The sequence below is a fragment of the Emydura macquarii genome, unplaced genomic scaffold (genome assembly GCF_026122565.2).
Source record: "Emydura macquarii macquarii isolate MOO-44397 ecotype Brisbane River unplaced genomic scaffold, CSIRO-AGI_Emac_v2 contig_2531, whole genome shotgun sequence".
Classification (NCBI taxonomy): domain Eukaryota; kingdom Metazoa; phylum Chordata; order Testudines; family Chelidae; genus Emydura; species Emydura macquarii.
Genome location: NW_027132668.1, coordinates 1,587,930 through 1,605,706, shown reverse-complemented (window position 1 = coordinate 1,605,706; position 17,777 = coordinate 1,587,930). Strand labels below are relative to the sequence as shown.

Genomic DNA, 17,777 nt, shown 5'->3' with positions numbered 1-17,777 from the left:
CTTTGCATTTTTTTTTAAATCATATACTTGTCAAACAGGTTAGTCTGGGAATTCTGATTTTACTGTCTTCAGACAATAATCTGTCCCACTCTGGTTGCCCCCTATCAGCCACGCCCTCTACACTGTGCATCACAGAGTAGGATATGATGCAGCACCACTTAGCCTACACTTTGCATCTTAAGCATTTTGAAAGGTTTTCAACAAGGAAAACTGGTCACAATTTTAAATAAGGCCAAGGCTTTGTTTAAAGTACACATAAAAGCAATACCTGCCATCTACTTATATGGACCCTCTCTTCTTCTCCCCCCTCCCCATAACCACAGTATCTTTGAGTGATCATTTGTTTTATTCTTTTTGTTTTGTTTTTAAAACAGGAAGATCTTAGACCCTGTTAGGAGAGGTAATTCTGAGAAAGTAATTTATGTCCCTTTTCTAAATCCCAGTAGTGTCATTTGGATAGGCAGAAGCCAGCGGGCTGGCAAGCTGGTCACAAACAACAGATTTTTTTTTTTATTGTCTTTAACTTTTGAGCGCAGACTAGGATGGCCTGCCATCTGATGTGCAGTAAAACAAAGCAGGGAAGTAGGTGCTGTACAAAAAAGATAAAGAAAAGACATTCTGACACAAACCTTATAGACTTGCCCATAGGTGCCATTACCAACTACTTCCACCAGCTCAAAAATCCCAGCTGGGTCCTACAAAAAAAAAAGGGGGGGGGGGGAAGAGAAGCAGGGTTACATTTTTAAAGCACTCGCTAATGGCAGAGTGTCTCGTAAAACAGGGTCTGGAGCTAGAGAGGATGTTGGCTGTGCAGCTGTTGCGCCCTGTTTTTTCCACGCACATGCCAATACATGCAAACAAAGGAAAGCAGCCCAGGGCTGAAACTCTCCCCCCATCTCAACCGCCCCCAATCCTGAGCAAGGGGGAGCAGGAGGAGGCAGCCAGCCCGGCCAGCCAAGTGCCCCTCCAGGGCGGCGGCAGCCCCCAGAGCTGATTGCGAAGCCGGCCTCCCAGCGCTCGCAATAACAAAAGCCCTGCGAGGAGCCGCGCGAGGCAGGCAGGCGGGCAGGGCAGCGGGGCCGGTGGCCCCTTTGTGCGCGGCGCCCCGTGCACACTCACCCGCAGCGAGGAAAGGTCGATGTCCACCAGACTTTTTGCAGGAGAATCGTTCGCCATCTTCCCGCCTGTCTTTATTTCTTTGGTGGGTTAATAATCAGAAAATGTGAATTGCAAGAGCTGCTCCTCTCCTCTCCTCTCCTCTTCTGCTGCTGCTGCTGCTCCCCGCTTCACTCCAGCCCGCTGCGAGGCTACCCGGCCGGCCGGCCAGTGGGGGGAAGAAACACAGAGAGGCAGCGGCCGCGGGTTCGTTCCCCGGCGCGGACTGGTGGGGGGGGTGTTTCCCCTCCCCGCTCGCTCTCTCTCTCTCCGGCGAGTCTGGGTCGGAAGCGGCTTTACACCATATTGAGGTGGCGGCAGCTCCCAGCCGGTCTCTCCCCTCCCCGGCCGGGCACAGACATCCCACCCGCAGCGCGCTCCAAACTCCAGCAGCGCCGAGCCCGCTCCGGCATAAGAAGGGGGGGGAGGGGCTCGCTCCCCCGACCCAGCGCGAGAGTGCCCGGGTCCCTCGGTGCCTCCCCGCCGCTTCCTCGCCGGGGCTGCCGCCGGAGCGCGCGGGCAGGGCTGGCTGGGAAGGGAGGGAAGGAGCGGGGGGGGGGGGCGGACTTGCTTCCGACCCGCAGCGCCGGGCTGAGTTGAGGGAGTGAGACAAAGATAACCCGGGAGGAGGAGAAAAGGGATACAACAAAATATATCGTGGGCAGCAGCAGCGGCGAGAAAACAGCTCCCCCTTTCCTTCTCCGGCAGGAAAAACCAGCGGAAACACACACCACCCCAAAGCACTTCTGGGAAAAAAAATCCTCGGCTCCTCTCCCAGCCGAGGCAGTCTGTGTGTGTGTCTGCGCTGTCTAGGCGGCGGCGGCTGCTGCGGCTCTGCCTGAGCTAGCGGCGATATCAATATGCAACAGGGGTGTGGCGGAGAACAATAGATAACTAACTCCGTCCCCGCTGCTAAGGTCCCTGCCCTGCCCTGCCCTGCCCTGCCTTGCCTTACCCGGGCGGCACACACAAATCACACCACCACCCAGCCCCTGGTAACAATACACGCTCCATGTGCGTGGTAGACCCAGAGCGAGATAAGGGAACAGCACAGCCGTCGAGAGCAAATCCCAAAGGCTGGAGGAGGAAGAAGAAAAGCTGGGGAATTCACAGTTAAAGGTGAAGGGGCTCACAATAGTCTCCAAGGCTAAGGACCACCACAGGCTTGATAGGGATGTTGGCACAGCCCTTTGAAGGTGCAAGTCACTATGTAAGTGAGAAGCATTATTACTGTTTATTAGAAGTGATACCTTTCCATCAGCCTAACTAAACAGGCTTCAGCATAATGCAAGGAGCAAAGAAATTAACCCCTTCGGTGCCACGGGCAGTGCTGATTCAAGGACCACAACAGTTGGCTACGCAGAATGTAAAAATGCTTCTTGTATGTGTGGAGTTATGCTAATTTTACTAAGTGAACAAAGGGTATCAAGGAAACATGGTCTATTAACACCCTGACCTGTACATTGCCAGGCTTTAATTGTTCCCTGTAACAAAAGGAATTATTCAAAATCACCATTGTTACACCACCACGGTGGTTCCAGTTGACTTATCAGTGAAGGATAAAAATAGTGGTATTGCAGTGGATTTGCTAAAAACATAAAAGCATTAAATCTATATTAATCTACTTTGAGACCATCATGCTATGTAGGCGTGACCCCCTTCCATCTGCTGACCCACCTCCAAACCATCCTGTGTCACAATGACCTTAACAGAAGTAAAAGGCAAACAATAGCTTCCAGAGTCAGGCCCTCAAGCCTGTAAGGGTGCTTTTAGCAAATCCGTTACTGACACATTCATAACTCTGTCTTAGACCCCATTCCTTGAAAGACATACACGTGCATATATTTATTCACGAGTTGTCTCATGTGCTTCATTTGAACTGCTCACATAAATCACACACATGCACAAATCTTTGCAAGACTGGGCTCTTAATGAAGTTCTTTGCCATATCAAAACAGAAAAGTTAGCATCACTATATACAATAATAAAAAATGCTACCAATCTGCAAGAAGGTTGAGTTACGCTTTCTGACAGGACCTTGGTTTTCCTGTCACTTTTTGCCTTTAAAACTTTAATCATAATATTGCATAAAACATAGTTTCAAGTATTTGATTCAAGTTTATGGTAAATTCATGTTTTCTTAAACGGAAATATTTAAAAAAACAAAATGAACCCATTGAGAAGTAAGAGTTTTAAAAGTATGTTAGAAGTTTAATATTTCATTTTTCCCTAACGCATATCTAGAAAAATGACAAACTTAGGCCTGGGTCATGCAAATACATCTGCAAAGGCTTCAGTGGGACTTCAGTGAAGGGATCGGGCTGTATGAATGCAATTACAGGATCAAGACCTGATATTCTGCAAAATTTACAAATATATTTTTCCAAGACATATTTATAAGAGTTTTCTTAATATACACCATTCTGATTGCTTTGTCCTTTTATGCCCTAATATTTACAAAAGATTTACAGGTTCTATAGAGCTGCTATAGACTCTAGTGCTTAAAGTTAAGTGTTTGCCTAAGTCTTCCTCAGGAAGGGCCTGCATGTTCTTTTCTGTTTAGAAAGCACCTAACACATTGTTGGTGCTATGGAAAAATAAAATAAAGTTACTAAAGAGTGTGTACATTAAGCCTGAACATAACATTTCACTGTGTTAACCATGACTGGATCAAGTTAGACTTTGCCATTGTTGTTAGTACCTGCTTGGATTCTTGAAGATTACTTTTTATTACAGAGGGAAGTTGCTTGTTTGACCACTGTGTTCAGTGCTAGGATATTAGTAAAACAAGGCAAAAGTTCAAATAAGACCATGTGTCTCAAGTGTGCTGTCATTTTACAAAAGTCCTTGTTTTGTCTGAGTTTGTATAAACCCCCAGAAGACCTCCCAGAGTCCCAACATGAAGCATTCCTCTCACTCAGACCCACTAGCCAGCCCTTCCTCACAAAAAGGGTGATTGAAAGGAGAGGGAGGATTGTTACTTGCCTGAGGAAGCAGGGTCTCCCTTTGTTGCCAGCCTCCCCCCTCACCTGTGCATACCTCTCTGACCCGCACCAAAGTTATCTGCTGTGTGCTGGCCATAGCAGGTTTTTCATATGGAAAATCTAATCCTGCATGTGAAAATTAAAGGCCAAACTCTACCCCAGTTGTGGACAACCTATGGCCCAAGGGCCACATGCAGCCCATCAGGTTCTGAGTGCAGACATTTTGTTAAAAGTTGCTCACACGCATGAAAGAATCATACAAACGCACTGATTTGGCAAAACAAAGAGAGTTCTGTGACATCTTAAAGACTAACAAATTTATTTGGGCCTAAGCTTTCGTGGGCAGAAACCCACTTCATCAGATGCATGATTTTTATGTTATATTATTGTAATATTAAGTAATTTCTATACCTCATTATGAAATATTCAGCCTGTATTAAATGTATTTAAGCTTATTCGTGGGGTCATAGTTAGTGCACATGCCCGATTTCAATCTTGCGGCCCATTGAGATGAAGGAGGGCCATTCATGCAGCCCACTCACTAGCCTAGGTTGCCTATTACTGCCCTACCCTCTTTAAGTAAAAAGCACTGAGTGGGGGACTGGCAACTCAGAGGTTCCTTGGAATGCTCCCCTCAGATACATGGGAATTCCTGGCCGAGACAAGAGGCACAACCTCCAGGCGCAGTCGCTCCTGGTGGCTTGCACGGAAAGGAAAGCTTCAGCTCAGTGGAGAGTTCTCTCTTTGGCAGTGATGACTAACCTTGATCTTCTAATGACAAATTGAGTCCAAATGTCACAGATTGGAGAGTTTCCATAGGTTCCGAGGGAAGACAGGAGAATACTTCAGATCCAGTGTGCCCCTTTCTGTGTCCTCCAGGCCTAGATCCACCAGTTTCTGCTCCCCTCTGGTCACATTAGCAGAGGGCAGTATATAGGTTCATACCTAAATGTCACTGTCAAATAGGTTAGGCCCAGCATTTATGGTTTATGAATGAGAGGGTTTTTTTTAAAAAATATGAATAGAAACGTTTTCATTAATTACTCTTTACATTTAATTAAAACTATTTTTAAGTCAAAATTTGGCCTGCAGTGATGGAAACCCAAACGCAATAGCATTGTGCTAGGGAATGAGAATCAGACAGTGAAACTGACTATACGCAGAATATGAAATTGTCAAGGCTGGTTCCACTGTAGAAGCAGAATGAAATTCAAAACGTAAGAAAAATCAAAGAAGCTTTTGATTTTAAAATTATATTAACTGAGGATATTACTAGTAAAACAGGCTAGAACTCTTTTTTTTTAAAAAAAAAATACCCAGGGCCAGAACCTCAGATACCTTGCAGCCACTTTGCACTGTGCTGGTGATGAAATTTGGCCTTAAACACGGTTTGAGCAGCCCAGAGCGGACCACCCCAGTGCATAGATGATTCTGCAGTGGTGAAAGCCAGGCTGTGTAGTTGTAGCCGTGTCAGTCCCAGAGAGTCAAGGTGGGTGAGGTCATATCTTTTACTGTGGCTCGAAAGGTTTACTGATAGACTAACATGCTCTTTTAAATCATAAAGAAAAAAGATGACATTTTCTCACTCTCTCCCGACCTAAACTGCTTTGGGCCTGATCTCATTCCTGTTGAATTAAATGCTATTTACTTCATTCAAAGAAGGATTGGATCAGACCCAAGCTGCTCTCAGCATAAGACCAGAGAGAGGCAATGCTACCTATGCTGCCTCTGGATTTTGGAACTGATCAGTGTTAGCCCAGACTCCATGTGCAAGTTACAGCAGGCTGAGAGCTAATGTAAGCTGGCTGCCCACAACCAGATGCCTAAGGTATAGGGTGTTAAAAAGTTCACACAAATATCACCGCCTTCCCTCCCCCAGCCCTTTTGAGATGCTACCTGCCCCTTCTCTGTCCCCTCCTGGCTGACCAAAATGCCAGACGCCTGTTTACATTAGCACGTCTATCACTAGGAGCAGGTGTTGAGTTGCACCAGTTCTAAGCCAATGGTGAGGAAAATCCCAGTGTAAACAAGATCTCTATGTGCAATGTCTGTTTCATTCTGAAAGCACAGTACTATTCCATATGAAATTCACTTTCCCTTTTAAGCCTGATTTCAATACACACACAACTTTCTCAGAACAGATCCTTGCCACTTGAAGATCTCTCTCCCCCCCCGCCACCTGCAAGTCTTGGAGGAGGGGCATACTAGGGGTGGGACTGGGGACAGGAGGGTGTGTTGGGGTGGAGCTACCGCACACAGCACTGTGGAGATTCTGAGCAGTTCTGCAACCCATAGACCAGCTTGGGGAGACTTCCCTAACTTAAACAGACCCCTCACACCTCTCTAAATCACAGCTAAGATTGTTCCAGCCCAGGATCAAGAGAGCACAAAAGTGACAAAGCTACCTTAGCACCCACTCCAACACCCTCCAGGGGCTGTGAAGTCTGTGCTGTGCCTCTTGGAGGCACGACAGAGAATTTCACCTTTGTCATGGGTGACGATGCAAGAGCTAGAAAGAGCCCAGTTTTATTTTCAGCCATGTCTACGTTGTAACTTTTAAGTACCTGGTGACATAGGTGGCCCTAACCAGGTTTTGTGCCTACACCTAATATGGCAAATGTGCCATAAGTAAATGTGGCTGTTACCCCAGAGCTACTCTTGCTAGTAGCCTGAGCTGGCACATAGTTGTCTTCCTGTAACCAGAGTGCAACGCTGTTATATTGCAGTGCACATAGGGCCTCCTACCCCCTCCATGAATGGCTTGACCAGTCCTCCTTCCTCCCAGTTCTGAGTCAGGACTCCCCTGAGTGTACTCTCCACACACTGCTGATCTCATACTCTCTGCATGTCTTCTGCCTCATGAAGAGGCACTATGGCATGCCCACCCAGTGTGTCCCACATTATATTTAAGCACCATGGTAGGTGTGGAGGCACAGACTGGCTGGGACATGGTTGTGTCACTGAAAAATGCTGCTCCATAGACATAACTCAGCCATGGTTGTTTTTAGTGGTTCAGATACAGAATACAGATGTAAATACAGTATAACCTGAAGGTCGAAGGGCAAGTCTCAGAGGTCAAATTGAGTTTGCAAGGCTGGCAGTTAAAAAAATTACATATAAATTGAGTTCATTTGATATAGAAGTCATTGAGAGACAGTAAGTATCCAATCCAGTTCCAAACAACACCAGTGGTATTGTTTCCATTGATTTCAATGGGAGTGATACAGTGACTTAAACATGGAACTCACAATATCATATTTACAGTCACAGGTCAGAGTAGAGTTGCCCTTTAAGTCCTCAGTCATACAAAGACTTATGCACGTGCTTAACTTTACGACGTGTCAGGAGTCCTGGTGAATTCATATGTCTTTGCAGGCCTGGGACCTAAGTGAGATAAATTATAAAAAGTTAAATTAAAACTACAATAAATGTTAGAGACAAATTAAGGGTAGGGAACTGAGTTAAAAGAAATGTAAACAATTAAGAGCGAGCTTTAATTTTTAGAAAGGTTCCATGATACTGTTTCCATCCTTGGGTTTCAAGTAACATTCGTTTACTTTAGGGGGAGCTGAGGAAGAGAGTTGTTTTTGGAGCAGGGAACAGTACTTTGGAAGTAACTCTAAAAAATGAGAAATTATCACAAAAATCCATTTTTTAAAAACAATCCTTTTTTGAACAAAAAAGCTATTGCCAGGGAAGGAAACCAAGAATGAAAGCAATGCCGGGAAGGATTTTAAAAATTTATACTCAGCATTACTGGTTTAAATTCTCTTTACATTCATATAGTCTTTGGGTGCACTCAGTGTCAGCATAACTGTTTGCAGCCATCAGTATGCAATGGATAAAGTAACAGCAATACACCTGACAATAGTAATATATCCTTAAAATGAAACAGTATTAATCACCCTTTGACAGATGTTTGACACAATGTAATGCCCCAGATCTTCAAGTTTTGTTGGGGATTTTTTGTCATCTAAATACCACAGAAAGGTCCAGGACGTTTTCATTTTGTGATGCAAGGCAGAGTATTTTAGTTGTAACTGAGCTGGGAGTGACATTTGCCCTTCCTTCACCTTTTTTATGGACCTCGTTATTACTTGCCAGATGGTCCTTCAGTATGGTTTACTTTTCATCTGCAATTTGCTTTGTCAAAGCCAAATATTAGGGACAGTTTGCTGTTCCAGTTTGGTAAGGCTTTTCAGTATAACCTTTAGTAATTAACTTTGGAACCAATGCATTATTTTGCCTTCTAAAATGTGGGGGTATCCTGCTCATAGTTTAAACATTTGAACAGAAAAATTGGATCCACAGATAACCATTATTGGTACAAGACACAGATAGTCAGAATTTCAAAAGCTAATTTTATCTTTTTGATATTGTTAGTTACTTGACTATTAAATAGTGATATAGGGCTTGCTGTATAATCCTTACTCGTCTTGGTGAGTATTTACTCCCATGAATAGTCCCACAGATGTCAATGGGCCACACTCTCATCTGGTGTAAAATGGCATAGCTCCTTTTACTTCAGACGAGAATCTGGGTCATTGGGTTTGCTCCACAAGTAAGTACTCATCACCAAGAGTAAGGATTGCACAGCAGGTCTGTAATGATTATTAATATTCCTGTAACATGAATATATGGCTTACTCTGCACTGAGTTTGATTAGCCTGAAGATTGAACAAACAGAAAAATGCCAAAGAAACAGAAGAGTAGAAGGACAGTGCAGGTTACTTTCAAACTGCATTTAAAAAATTTCCCACTTATTTGATCCAGCGCTGTGTTGTTTCTCCTCTCCTGAAACCTAACAGACATCTTTGTGTGGACTATGTGGAAAAAAAGATCGATAAGATTTATATGATACAGATGCATACAGGGGAAGAAAGTGCAATATTAATTAAGGCCCATTCAGAAAAGCACTAAAGTACTGAAGTTAGTGGGACTTTATTTGCTTAAGAACTGTTCTGAATAGGGATGCTTTCCTGAATCAGGTTCTAAATTTGTAACTCAGGTGCTATGCAATTTTTCCCACAAAACTCTGCCAAATGCACTGAAGTCCTGACCTTCAACCATCCTGTTATCCTCATCCTTGTTTTCTCCAGGAAAAGGACTTTGATCTGTGTTAAAATATGGTTTGGCAATATTAATCTATATCCAGTAAGGATGAAGATGATGCCACCAACCTAATTTTCTCTTGTGACTTGAACCAAGATTTGTGGCCAAATTCTCTGCTGGCATAATACCACTGTCAATAAACTTATGCCAGCAGAAAACTTGGCCTTTTAATTGGACCTGCATCTACTGAGGTGAAAAACTTGTGCGATGTGAAAAAATAAAATAAGTGCTGCCTTAGTTTTCTTCCATCTCTGTTAAAAGGTAACATGAAAACATGTTTTTATTCTATTGCTAATTTAATGGAGGACTGGCTAGCTGAAATCATGGCATCTTTAATAAAGGCCAGTTACCTTTTAGACAAGAGTTCCAACACTTTGTAACAGTTAAGGACTTTCCTTTTTCTCGTTGCCAATATAACCTAGGAAGGAAACACCCTTTCCCCAGTATAATTTTTTTCAGAGGATGAAATTTTAAACTAGCAAGATAACCAAGATGGTATTTATATAATAATAAACCTTTTTCAGGATCAAATTGCAGTTCTAACATGTTCAAGAGGATAATTTTGCAGCTTGATATATACTTGTGACCCTTTGTACCTCAAAGTAGAACCCGAGAACCCTCATATTCACCACTGTGTTACGATTGCGATATGTTTTGTACAACTGCTTTGTGGGGTATCACTGAAAAGTCTTGATCTGCTGAACATTAATATCCTGTTGGATGTATGTACTATCACTGTATGTGAAGTTATAAAGTTTTGCTATGTGTATGTTACTGAAATATGGTGTGAGGTTGGAAACACCCACAACCAGCCTTTCAGCTACAAGAAAGAAGCAGCTATCACCGTCCAGACAGTGCTGATGGCCCATTAAAGGAAATCCACTCTCCCAGTGTCCAGAAACTTCTCAGAGAAAGTACGAAGGCAATGGAGACTGCCTGTCCAATGGAGGCTGCCTCACCCCCATATTACAGCAAAGATCTTTCCAGCAAATTGGAAAAAAGTATAAAAGAGGGGAAGTGACATCATCACTTGGCCTCTCTCTCTCTCTCCCCTCCATTTCAATACCTGGAGGAACATCTGGAGGACAAAGACTTGGAATTTGGGAAGGATGGGCCCAGGCTGGAAATGGAATCCAGTCTGTGTAGTGAGGATCTGTAACCTGCTTGTACTATCTGTCAATTGAGACACTGCTTGATTCAGATCCAGCTTAATTTGTAGATCTTAGACTGCAAATTTATTTTTATTTCTTAAGTAACCAACTTTGATCTCTACTTAGAATCACTTAAAATCTATCTTTCTATAGTTAATACATTAGTTTTATATTTTACCTAAAACAATGTGTTTTGGTTGAAGTGCTTGGGAAATCTCAGCTCAGTTTACAAAGGCTAATGTGTGTCCACTCCACACTGAGGGAGGGGCAAATTACTTAATGAACTTACACTGGCCAGACAGTACACTTCTGGGGCGCAAGGCTGGGGAGCTGGAGGCATTACCTGGAGCCTCCCTATTGATGGTTCATGAGTGGCTGGGAGATCATTCATGTAACACAGTTGGGTGTGTCCCTGCCTGAGGATGTCTGAGTCAGTGCAGTGCCTAACAGAGGTTTGTAGATTGACTTCAGCATCCAAGTGTGAGAGGCAACCCAGGTTGGTAGGTTTGGGAGGGCTTAGTGGTCCCACAGTCCAGGATGCACCCCAGGGACCTCATCACAATTCTGTCTGCATATCACTGTAATATTATTAGATCGTATATAGCAGTTTTCATCAGAGAATCTCAAAGTGCTTTAGAAAAAATGGTCAGTATCATTATCCCAGTTTTATAGACAATGGAAGCAAATATGCAGAGAGGCTGGAGGTAACATTTTTCAAAATGGTCACCGATTTTGGGTGCCCAACTTGAAACCCATAGGGCTTGATTTTTCAGAGGTACTTAGCACCTGCAGGCCCATTGACTTCAACTAGATATTTTTCAGTGCTCACCCTTGTGAAAAACCAAGCCCATAATATCTCACTTTGAACACCCAAAAGTGGTAACTATCATTCAAAAAATGGGGTTAAGCGATTCAGGACAGGGGCAGGAATAGCACCCCAGTCTTCTGAAACCCACTCTAGTGCCCTACCAAATGGATCACACTGTGAGCAGTTTACTGTGTTCTAGCTAAAGCAAAGAATTATCTAGGCAAATATAAAGTAAAAATGGATCTTTTAATACTTTTGTGAAAAGTGTCAAGTAGTCCCATGTGCACGATGATTTTTATGGTAAAAGGAGTGAAGAGAGTGTTGTGGCTGGAGCAGGAAGCCACATCTGCTGGCTTCTGTTCCCAGCTCCACCACTGATTTGCTGTGTGATATTGGACAAATCACTTAACCTTGTCCCACTTCATTTAACACAGTAGTTCTCATCTGCTTCAGAACGCTGTTGTGGTAATGAATTAATGTTTAGAAAGTGCTCTGAGATCTTTGGGAGAGAGGTGATATGAAAATAATAGCATTTGTTATTAATTTTAGACACAAGGTTAAAAATATAAAGGTGTGAAACTGGTGAAAGGAAAAAGATTACATGTAGAGGCAGAAGTTTAATCCTGCTGCACACAACATATTTGCAAATGTCATTTAAGTTACTATGGGTCATTCATAATCCATATTAAAATGAGTCAAAGAAAAGTGTTGGGGTTTTTTCAGATTTGCCTGATTCGTTGAAGTGAGTCAGTTATTAATGGAAATAACAAAAAGTGTTCATTCAAGAAGACCAACATTCAGTAGGATAGCACCTCCATTCATAAGCGTATGTGTCATCGTGGCATATGATAAGGTAGGTTTGTCACCTAACTTGTGTTGGGTTCTTGTTTGGAATCCTGTAAAAAGCTCTGTCCAATTGGGGTTCAACAGAACCAGAGATAAAGGCTCTGAAGCCATCCACATAGGGAAGTAAAAACCATTTATATGTAATAGAGAAAATGGATGAAAATGGCTTAGTGAACAAAACAGCACTGCCCTGTCACATCTGGGAACCCTGGTTAAAAAAAAAAAATCCAATTAGTTCTAACTGTAGTTACTACAGTGGTCCTAAATCAGCCCCTGGAGGACTATTGCATCAGATAAGCACATCACACAATTACTCCAAACATTCTCTCTGAGGTTTGCCACAGATGGCAGTCTCCATCCAAGGGAGATAGGTGCCCATTAGCAGAGAGTCAGAACTCAACTAAGTACCTCTCTTGCTCCCAGAGAGGGGGTGATGGCAAGAAATTGAGTTGCATACTAACGGTGATGTACTGAACACTGCTCTACAATCTAAAGTCTAAAAACTCCTGACAAATATTCTTTCACTGTAAAGACATTTGGGTACAGCCATCAACGTTAAGCCCTATTTATTCAAGTGCTGTAGTTCACGAAATGCAAAACACCCGGTAACAGGCTAGCAGGATTCTCCTGCTGCTCCACTTTGTGAGATGTTGGAACCCAGTAGGGATCTGCAGGTTAATTAAGACCAATTTACTGGAGCTGGAATGGTTTGTTAGATTCCATCCTGGAAATAAGGAAGGCAGAAGTAGCTCTCCGGGGAGAGGAAGGCAGTGTCTGTGGAAAAGGAACCTTAGGTACCGTGAAATCTGGGGAGGAGGCTGAGCTTTATGCAACTGTTTTGAACTATGCTGTTCGTTAATAAAACCAAACCTCAGAAGGGGGTGTCTTTTTGACTCCGTACAGCAAGTGTGTCATTTGTTGAAGGTCAGTGGTGACGCTGATAACTGACATACAAAGCCAACAAGAAAACTCTACTCCATCCTGCTGTCCATCTATGTAAGTGGTCGCATGGTGCTGTGCATTTAGAACTTGATCCACGAAGGGGACTTAGACTCAGTGTTGCAACACTTACTATTTAGGCATCCTGCTGCCTAGTGGAACCCAGAGCCCCAAGTTAGGTGCGCAGGCTCCCTATCAGATGCATAGGGAGCGTTAGGCACAAAAGCCAGCATACTAAGCAGGGAGCCGCCTAAGGAAGCCAATAGGAAAAGCCAAGAGGCACATTGCCTAAGCTCCACTCCTCTCAGGGAGTTAGGTGCCTAACTCCTTGACTCAAGATTTATAGCCATGAACCTTCTCTTGGAGTTAGATACCTAAGTCAGGTCATCCCTTTCTCAAAAAATACAACGGTGATGGTAATGGTGCCCTCCCGTCTACTGTATAAGTAGGTGCTGGAACTAGGGGTGCTGGTGGGGGGGGGTAGCACCCCCAACTTGAAGTGGTTTCTATCATATACAAGGTTTAAAGTTTTGTTCAATGGCTCTCAGCATCCCCACTATACAAATTGTTCCAGTGCACCGGCCTGTATAAACTGGTGGTGAAAGTACTCATCAAGGAACTGGCAGACCAGAGTTCAGCTCCTCACCATGCCTGATTCAGAGCAGGAACTTGAACACTGGTCTCCCACTTTCTAGATGACTACCCTGACCACTGGGTTAAAGGGTGAGCACTAGCACAACCCCCAACCCCTTCTCCATAGCCCAATTTGGTTGGTGGTTTCTGAGCACACCTACCAGACAGGCCTCACAGGCAAGATAGGTGGGGAAAGCCTAGTCTGAGGATCCCCCAGGGCTCAAATGTGAGTTAGGTGCTGAGTTGTTTGGTGGTGCCAGGACGTAGGTGTCTGTTTGCACACCAACTGGCAGAAAATAGGGGCCTAGAGAACTTTACCAGCATAAACGTAGGTGCCTTGGGAATCTAGACACCTACAGGGTCAGGAGGGGGTTTTGAGGATCTACATTTTGGACGTAGGCACCTAAAGTAGAAGTTAAGCACCTAAATCCCTTTGTGGATCTAGCCTGCAGCTGTTGTCTAGGTTTGTTGTCTTAGTCCCTGTGATGGGGTGCCCTCACCCCGCACTGGACAAAGAAGGGTTAACCCCAAACTAGGGGCTGAGGAGGCCACATCATCTTGCCCCTGCTGGGCATGCTCCAAGTGGAACAGGGGTATAAGAGAGAGCAGCTTAGCTCAGTCTGGGCTGATGACAGGTGAAGAGGGAGGATGCTCGCGGCCAGCTCCTGTCCAGGAAGCATCCGAGGCTTTGACAGCAGTCACTGGAGATGCCAAGATCCAGGTCGGGACTCAAATGACAGTTGATGTCCAGGAGAGCCCAGGCTCATGGAGGACCAGCTGCATCAATGAACCTGGGGACTGTGGAGATGCCCAGAAACACCGCCCCAAAGCATATAGTAGGAAGTAGCCTGAGGGGCTCCCAGCATGGAGCTGAGAGAAGTCAGCGTGTTGCAGCTAGATCCCCACTGACCCAATGGCGGAATCATCTGCCTCTATTAGGGCCCTGGGCTGGGACCCAGTGGAACAAGGAGGGCCCGCGTCCCCCTACCCTGGCTGCCACCCACCCCTTGGTGGGGGCCTGCTGTCCTGGACAGCCATTAGGCCTTACCGTCCTGAGGGCAAGGATGACCCAATTGACTCTGGCCATTAGGCCTTCACTGCCTTGAGGCTCAGGGTAGTTAATGGAGACTTAACCCTGGGTCAATAGCCTCCCCCCCCCCGATTGAAAGAGGAGAGGGTGCCCTCTCCCCGTGAGAGGTCCTGAATGTGCAATTCACAACATTTTTAGATAGATTAGCGATTAGTTGCAGAAGTTTAACTTAGACCTGCCATCCTTTATGAAATCTCAAGTCACACACAACTCAGAATGGTTTGTAAGCTCCTAATAACAACGAAAACCCCAACACTGTTGTCTTTTCTAGATTAAAAACAATTTGCTTTCTTTTTCTTTTAGCATTCCCAAAAGAAGTGATGGGCGGCAAAATGACTGTGGTTCAATTTCTCAAGAGACAAGATGTAGGTACTTACAATATTTCATTTAAAGTGCACCGTAACAATAAGCTGATTACCGTTTTAGATTATTTCCTGGGGACCCATAGAGCTCTCATCTCAGTTTGCTGTCTGTAATGGATACAGTATAGACTCACCTACTGGGCATTTGATATAGTTGCAACACAAGGGTTAAATAAAAGACAAAAGGAAGCTAGAACCTGGGAATTTTGGAAAATAATCTCATGGTAGCTTCGGAGCTTTGATTATGTGACTCCACCTCCATCCATGATGTTTTACTGTGCTGAAAGCTTCTTTGTTAACTACTAATTAGACTATGTGATTCTTAAAAAAATCCTACAGGACAGAGATTATGGGCCAGAAGCTAGTGTTCAGCTAATGGCATGTAGGATATGGTCATGCAAAGTCAGAATAATACTCACTGTGGACTATTCCTCTCCTAGAGTCACTGAGCCTAGTCTGTGCTGGTTGCCTCTGTGAGCCAAAATCAATCATGTATCAGAAGTCAGAAATAACTCAGAGGAATAGAAATCCTGTATTCTCTGTTCATGAAGCAAGGTGACAGGACATTTACAAGAGAACAAGAAAGTGACTTATTCTCCAGATTCAGGTGAAAAGGCAGCTCTCTCTGCTACCATAGCCCTCCAAGTACTGCAGTAGACAAAAAACCCATGTACAAGTCAAGAAAAGCCAGCCACTGGTATCTTTCCTATAGGGATAAACATTGAAGATTGAAAAATAGTCATCCTCTATTAATAAGCTTTTGAGCTATGCACATGAAATGAAACTGGTCAATAAGTGACACTATTAATGCATCCTGGTCATGTCTGGGAATGGTTTCAGCTGAACTTGTAATCAGTTTTTTTTTTTGCCTGCTTTCTCAAAAGGGAATTATCAGTATTGCCAACCCCAAGTATTCAAAAATCATGATTCAAGCCCCCCAAAATATCATAAGATGAAAAATATTGCAGTTCTTATTTGTTTTGTGGATTTGAGCCTGTATGAAATCACACTATCAAGGCTTTCTCCGCCAGCACAAAGGCTAGAAACTTTTTTTTATAAAATTAAGTGGAGATTCTCACAAAGCCCTTGTTGCCAGAGTCATTGGCTTAGTAAATGTCACCAAATGTCACAAGACAACTAAAATCATGAGAGTTAGCAATGTTAATATATGTAACTGTCTTCTGGATTAGTTTCAGCCTCTGGAGGGACTTCTGATCCCTTTCTGTTTCTCCCCAACCCCTAATCAGAAATGCAGAATGTGAATCTAGTTTGGAGTGTATGAAAATACAAACTACACGGTGAGACTGCTGTATTTGAGCACATCAATCATTTCTATGGCAACAGTCTATGATATAACAGTAAATATAGAACCAAGCAGGAGAAGCTGGATTGTGTGAGGGAGCCCATTCATACAGTACAAATATTTTCACTTGCTGCTTGTGGTAATAAAAGCAAAAGGAATAAAGAAAATTATAGGAAAAAATACATGGATTTTGGTTTAAATGATCACCATTTTTAGTTTACCTGAGTAGAAAAATATTTTAATACAACAGTGAACAAACTCCTTGTTATATTCTTCCCTAGGTATTTGTAGATTCTTAGTTCTACTACACAAAAGACTATGTATATATCGTGAATTTAGTATTGATAAGCAGTAGATGAAAGCCATGTAGACTGAAGTCCTCTCTCCACAGCGTAGCACACGCAGTGGTAAATGCAAGCTTCCTCACATTGTTCTATAAAGGTTCTGCAAACCTGAGCCAGAGGAAGGGTTTAATCCTGAACATCTGTCTGTCTACATAGGTGCCAAATGGTACTGATTGTGATTTTTATGATCTGGACACCTGCATAAGAGAAACTGGATGAAACCAACAACTCGTATCAGAAGCCATCATACAGTTGTCAGATATACACACGTTTAACTTTTATTGGACAAAATGTGTAGCTAGATATGAATATTCTGAATCGTGATACAAAATGGACCAGTGCAAGAGGACATACATAGTCACACAGTGAAATCTGAAGTTTTGCTTTATATTTATGTACACAAATATTATTAGCTAGATCTTCAGGGCTGGTATGTCATGGACATTTTACTACTGTAAAGCACTATGTACATCTACAGTGCTGTATAATCATCCAGTGCTAGGCAATGCAATATAATATCTGCATGTTTTCCAGGAAGCCTTGCACATCTGATAGATACCTCTCTTATTTCAGTCTCCATACTTCTGGCCAGGAGGACGAGACAGAACACCCTACAAAACTCAGCACTGCTGGTCCTTAACTGTAGGGGTCATTACTGAGTGACATGAGTTGATCCATTCCTTCCTACCAATGACCAAGCGTACTATCTACATTGCTCTCCCAAGCCCCAATGACCTAGGAAACAAACAAACAAAATAAAACCAACACAGGAGTAGGAACTAAACTACTGGTTTGAAGACATAGGGTTGGTTATTTTCTTTGTATGTGAAGAATAAATACAGAAAACAGTGTTCAGGAGTTCTGTATTTTAGTTCCCCTCTAATCCTCAAGTGCTTAATTAAGTTTGCAAATAGGTGCTGAGTTGGTATCTGTAAATGATAGCCATAAACTGTGCTTAGCTTTGATGGAAACATTTTAGATTGCAGATTTTCTGTTTGGGCATTCCAATATAAGGGTAGATATGTTTAGTTATTTATCCAAAGTTATTCA

At 43.4% G+C, this 17,777-nt stretch overlaps 1 protein-coding gene across 4 annotated transcripts in view; it reads right to left on the bottom strand.

The window, feature by feature from the left end:
- MAP4K4 (mitogen-activated protein kinase kinase kinase kinase 4) overlaps window positions 1-1,677 on the bottom strand; it is a 232,675-nt gene extending 230,998 nt beyond the window's left edge. For all 4 annotated transcript variants that reach the window (XM_067563574.1, XM_067563575.1, XM_067563576.1 and 1 more), the window contains exons 1-2: window positions 1,120-1,677; window positions 630-695 (exon numbers count right to left, since the gene is read on the bottom strand). In XM_067563574.1, coding sequence (XP_067419675.1) covers window positions 630-695; window positions 1,120-1,176 — 123 coding nt within the window. In that variant the 5' untranslated portion in view covers window positions 1,177-1,677. The remainder of the gene's footprint in view (window positions 1-629; window positions 696-1,119) is intronic.
- Between the last annotated feature and the right edge of the window lie 16,100 nt (window positions 1,678-17,777).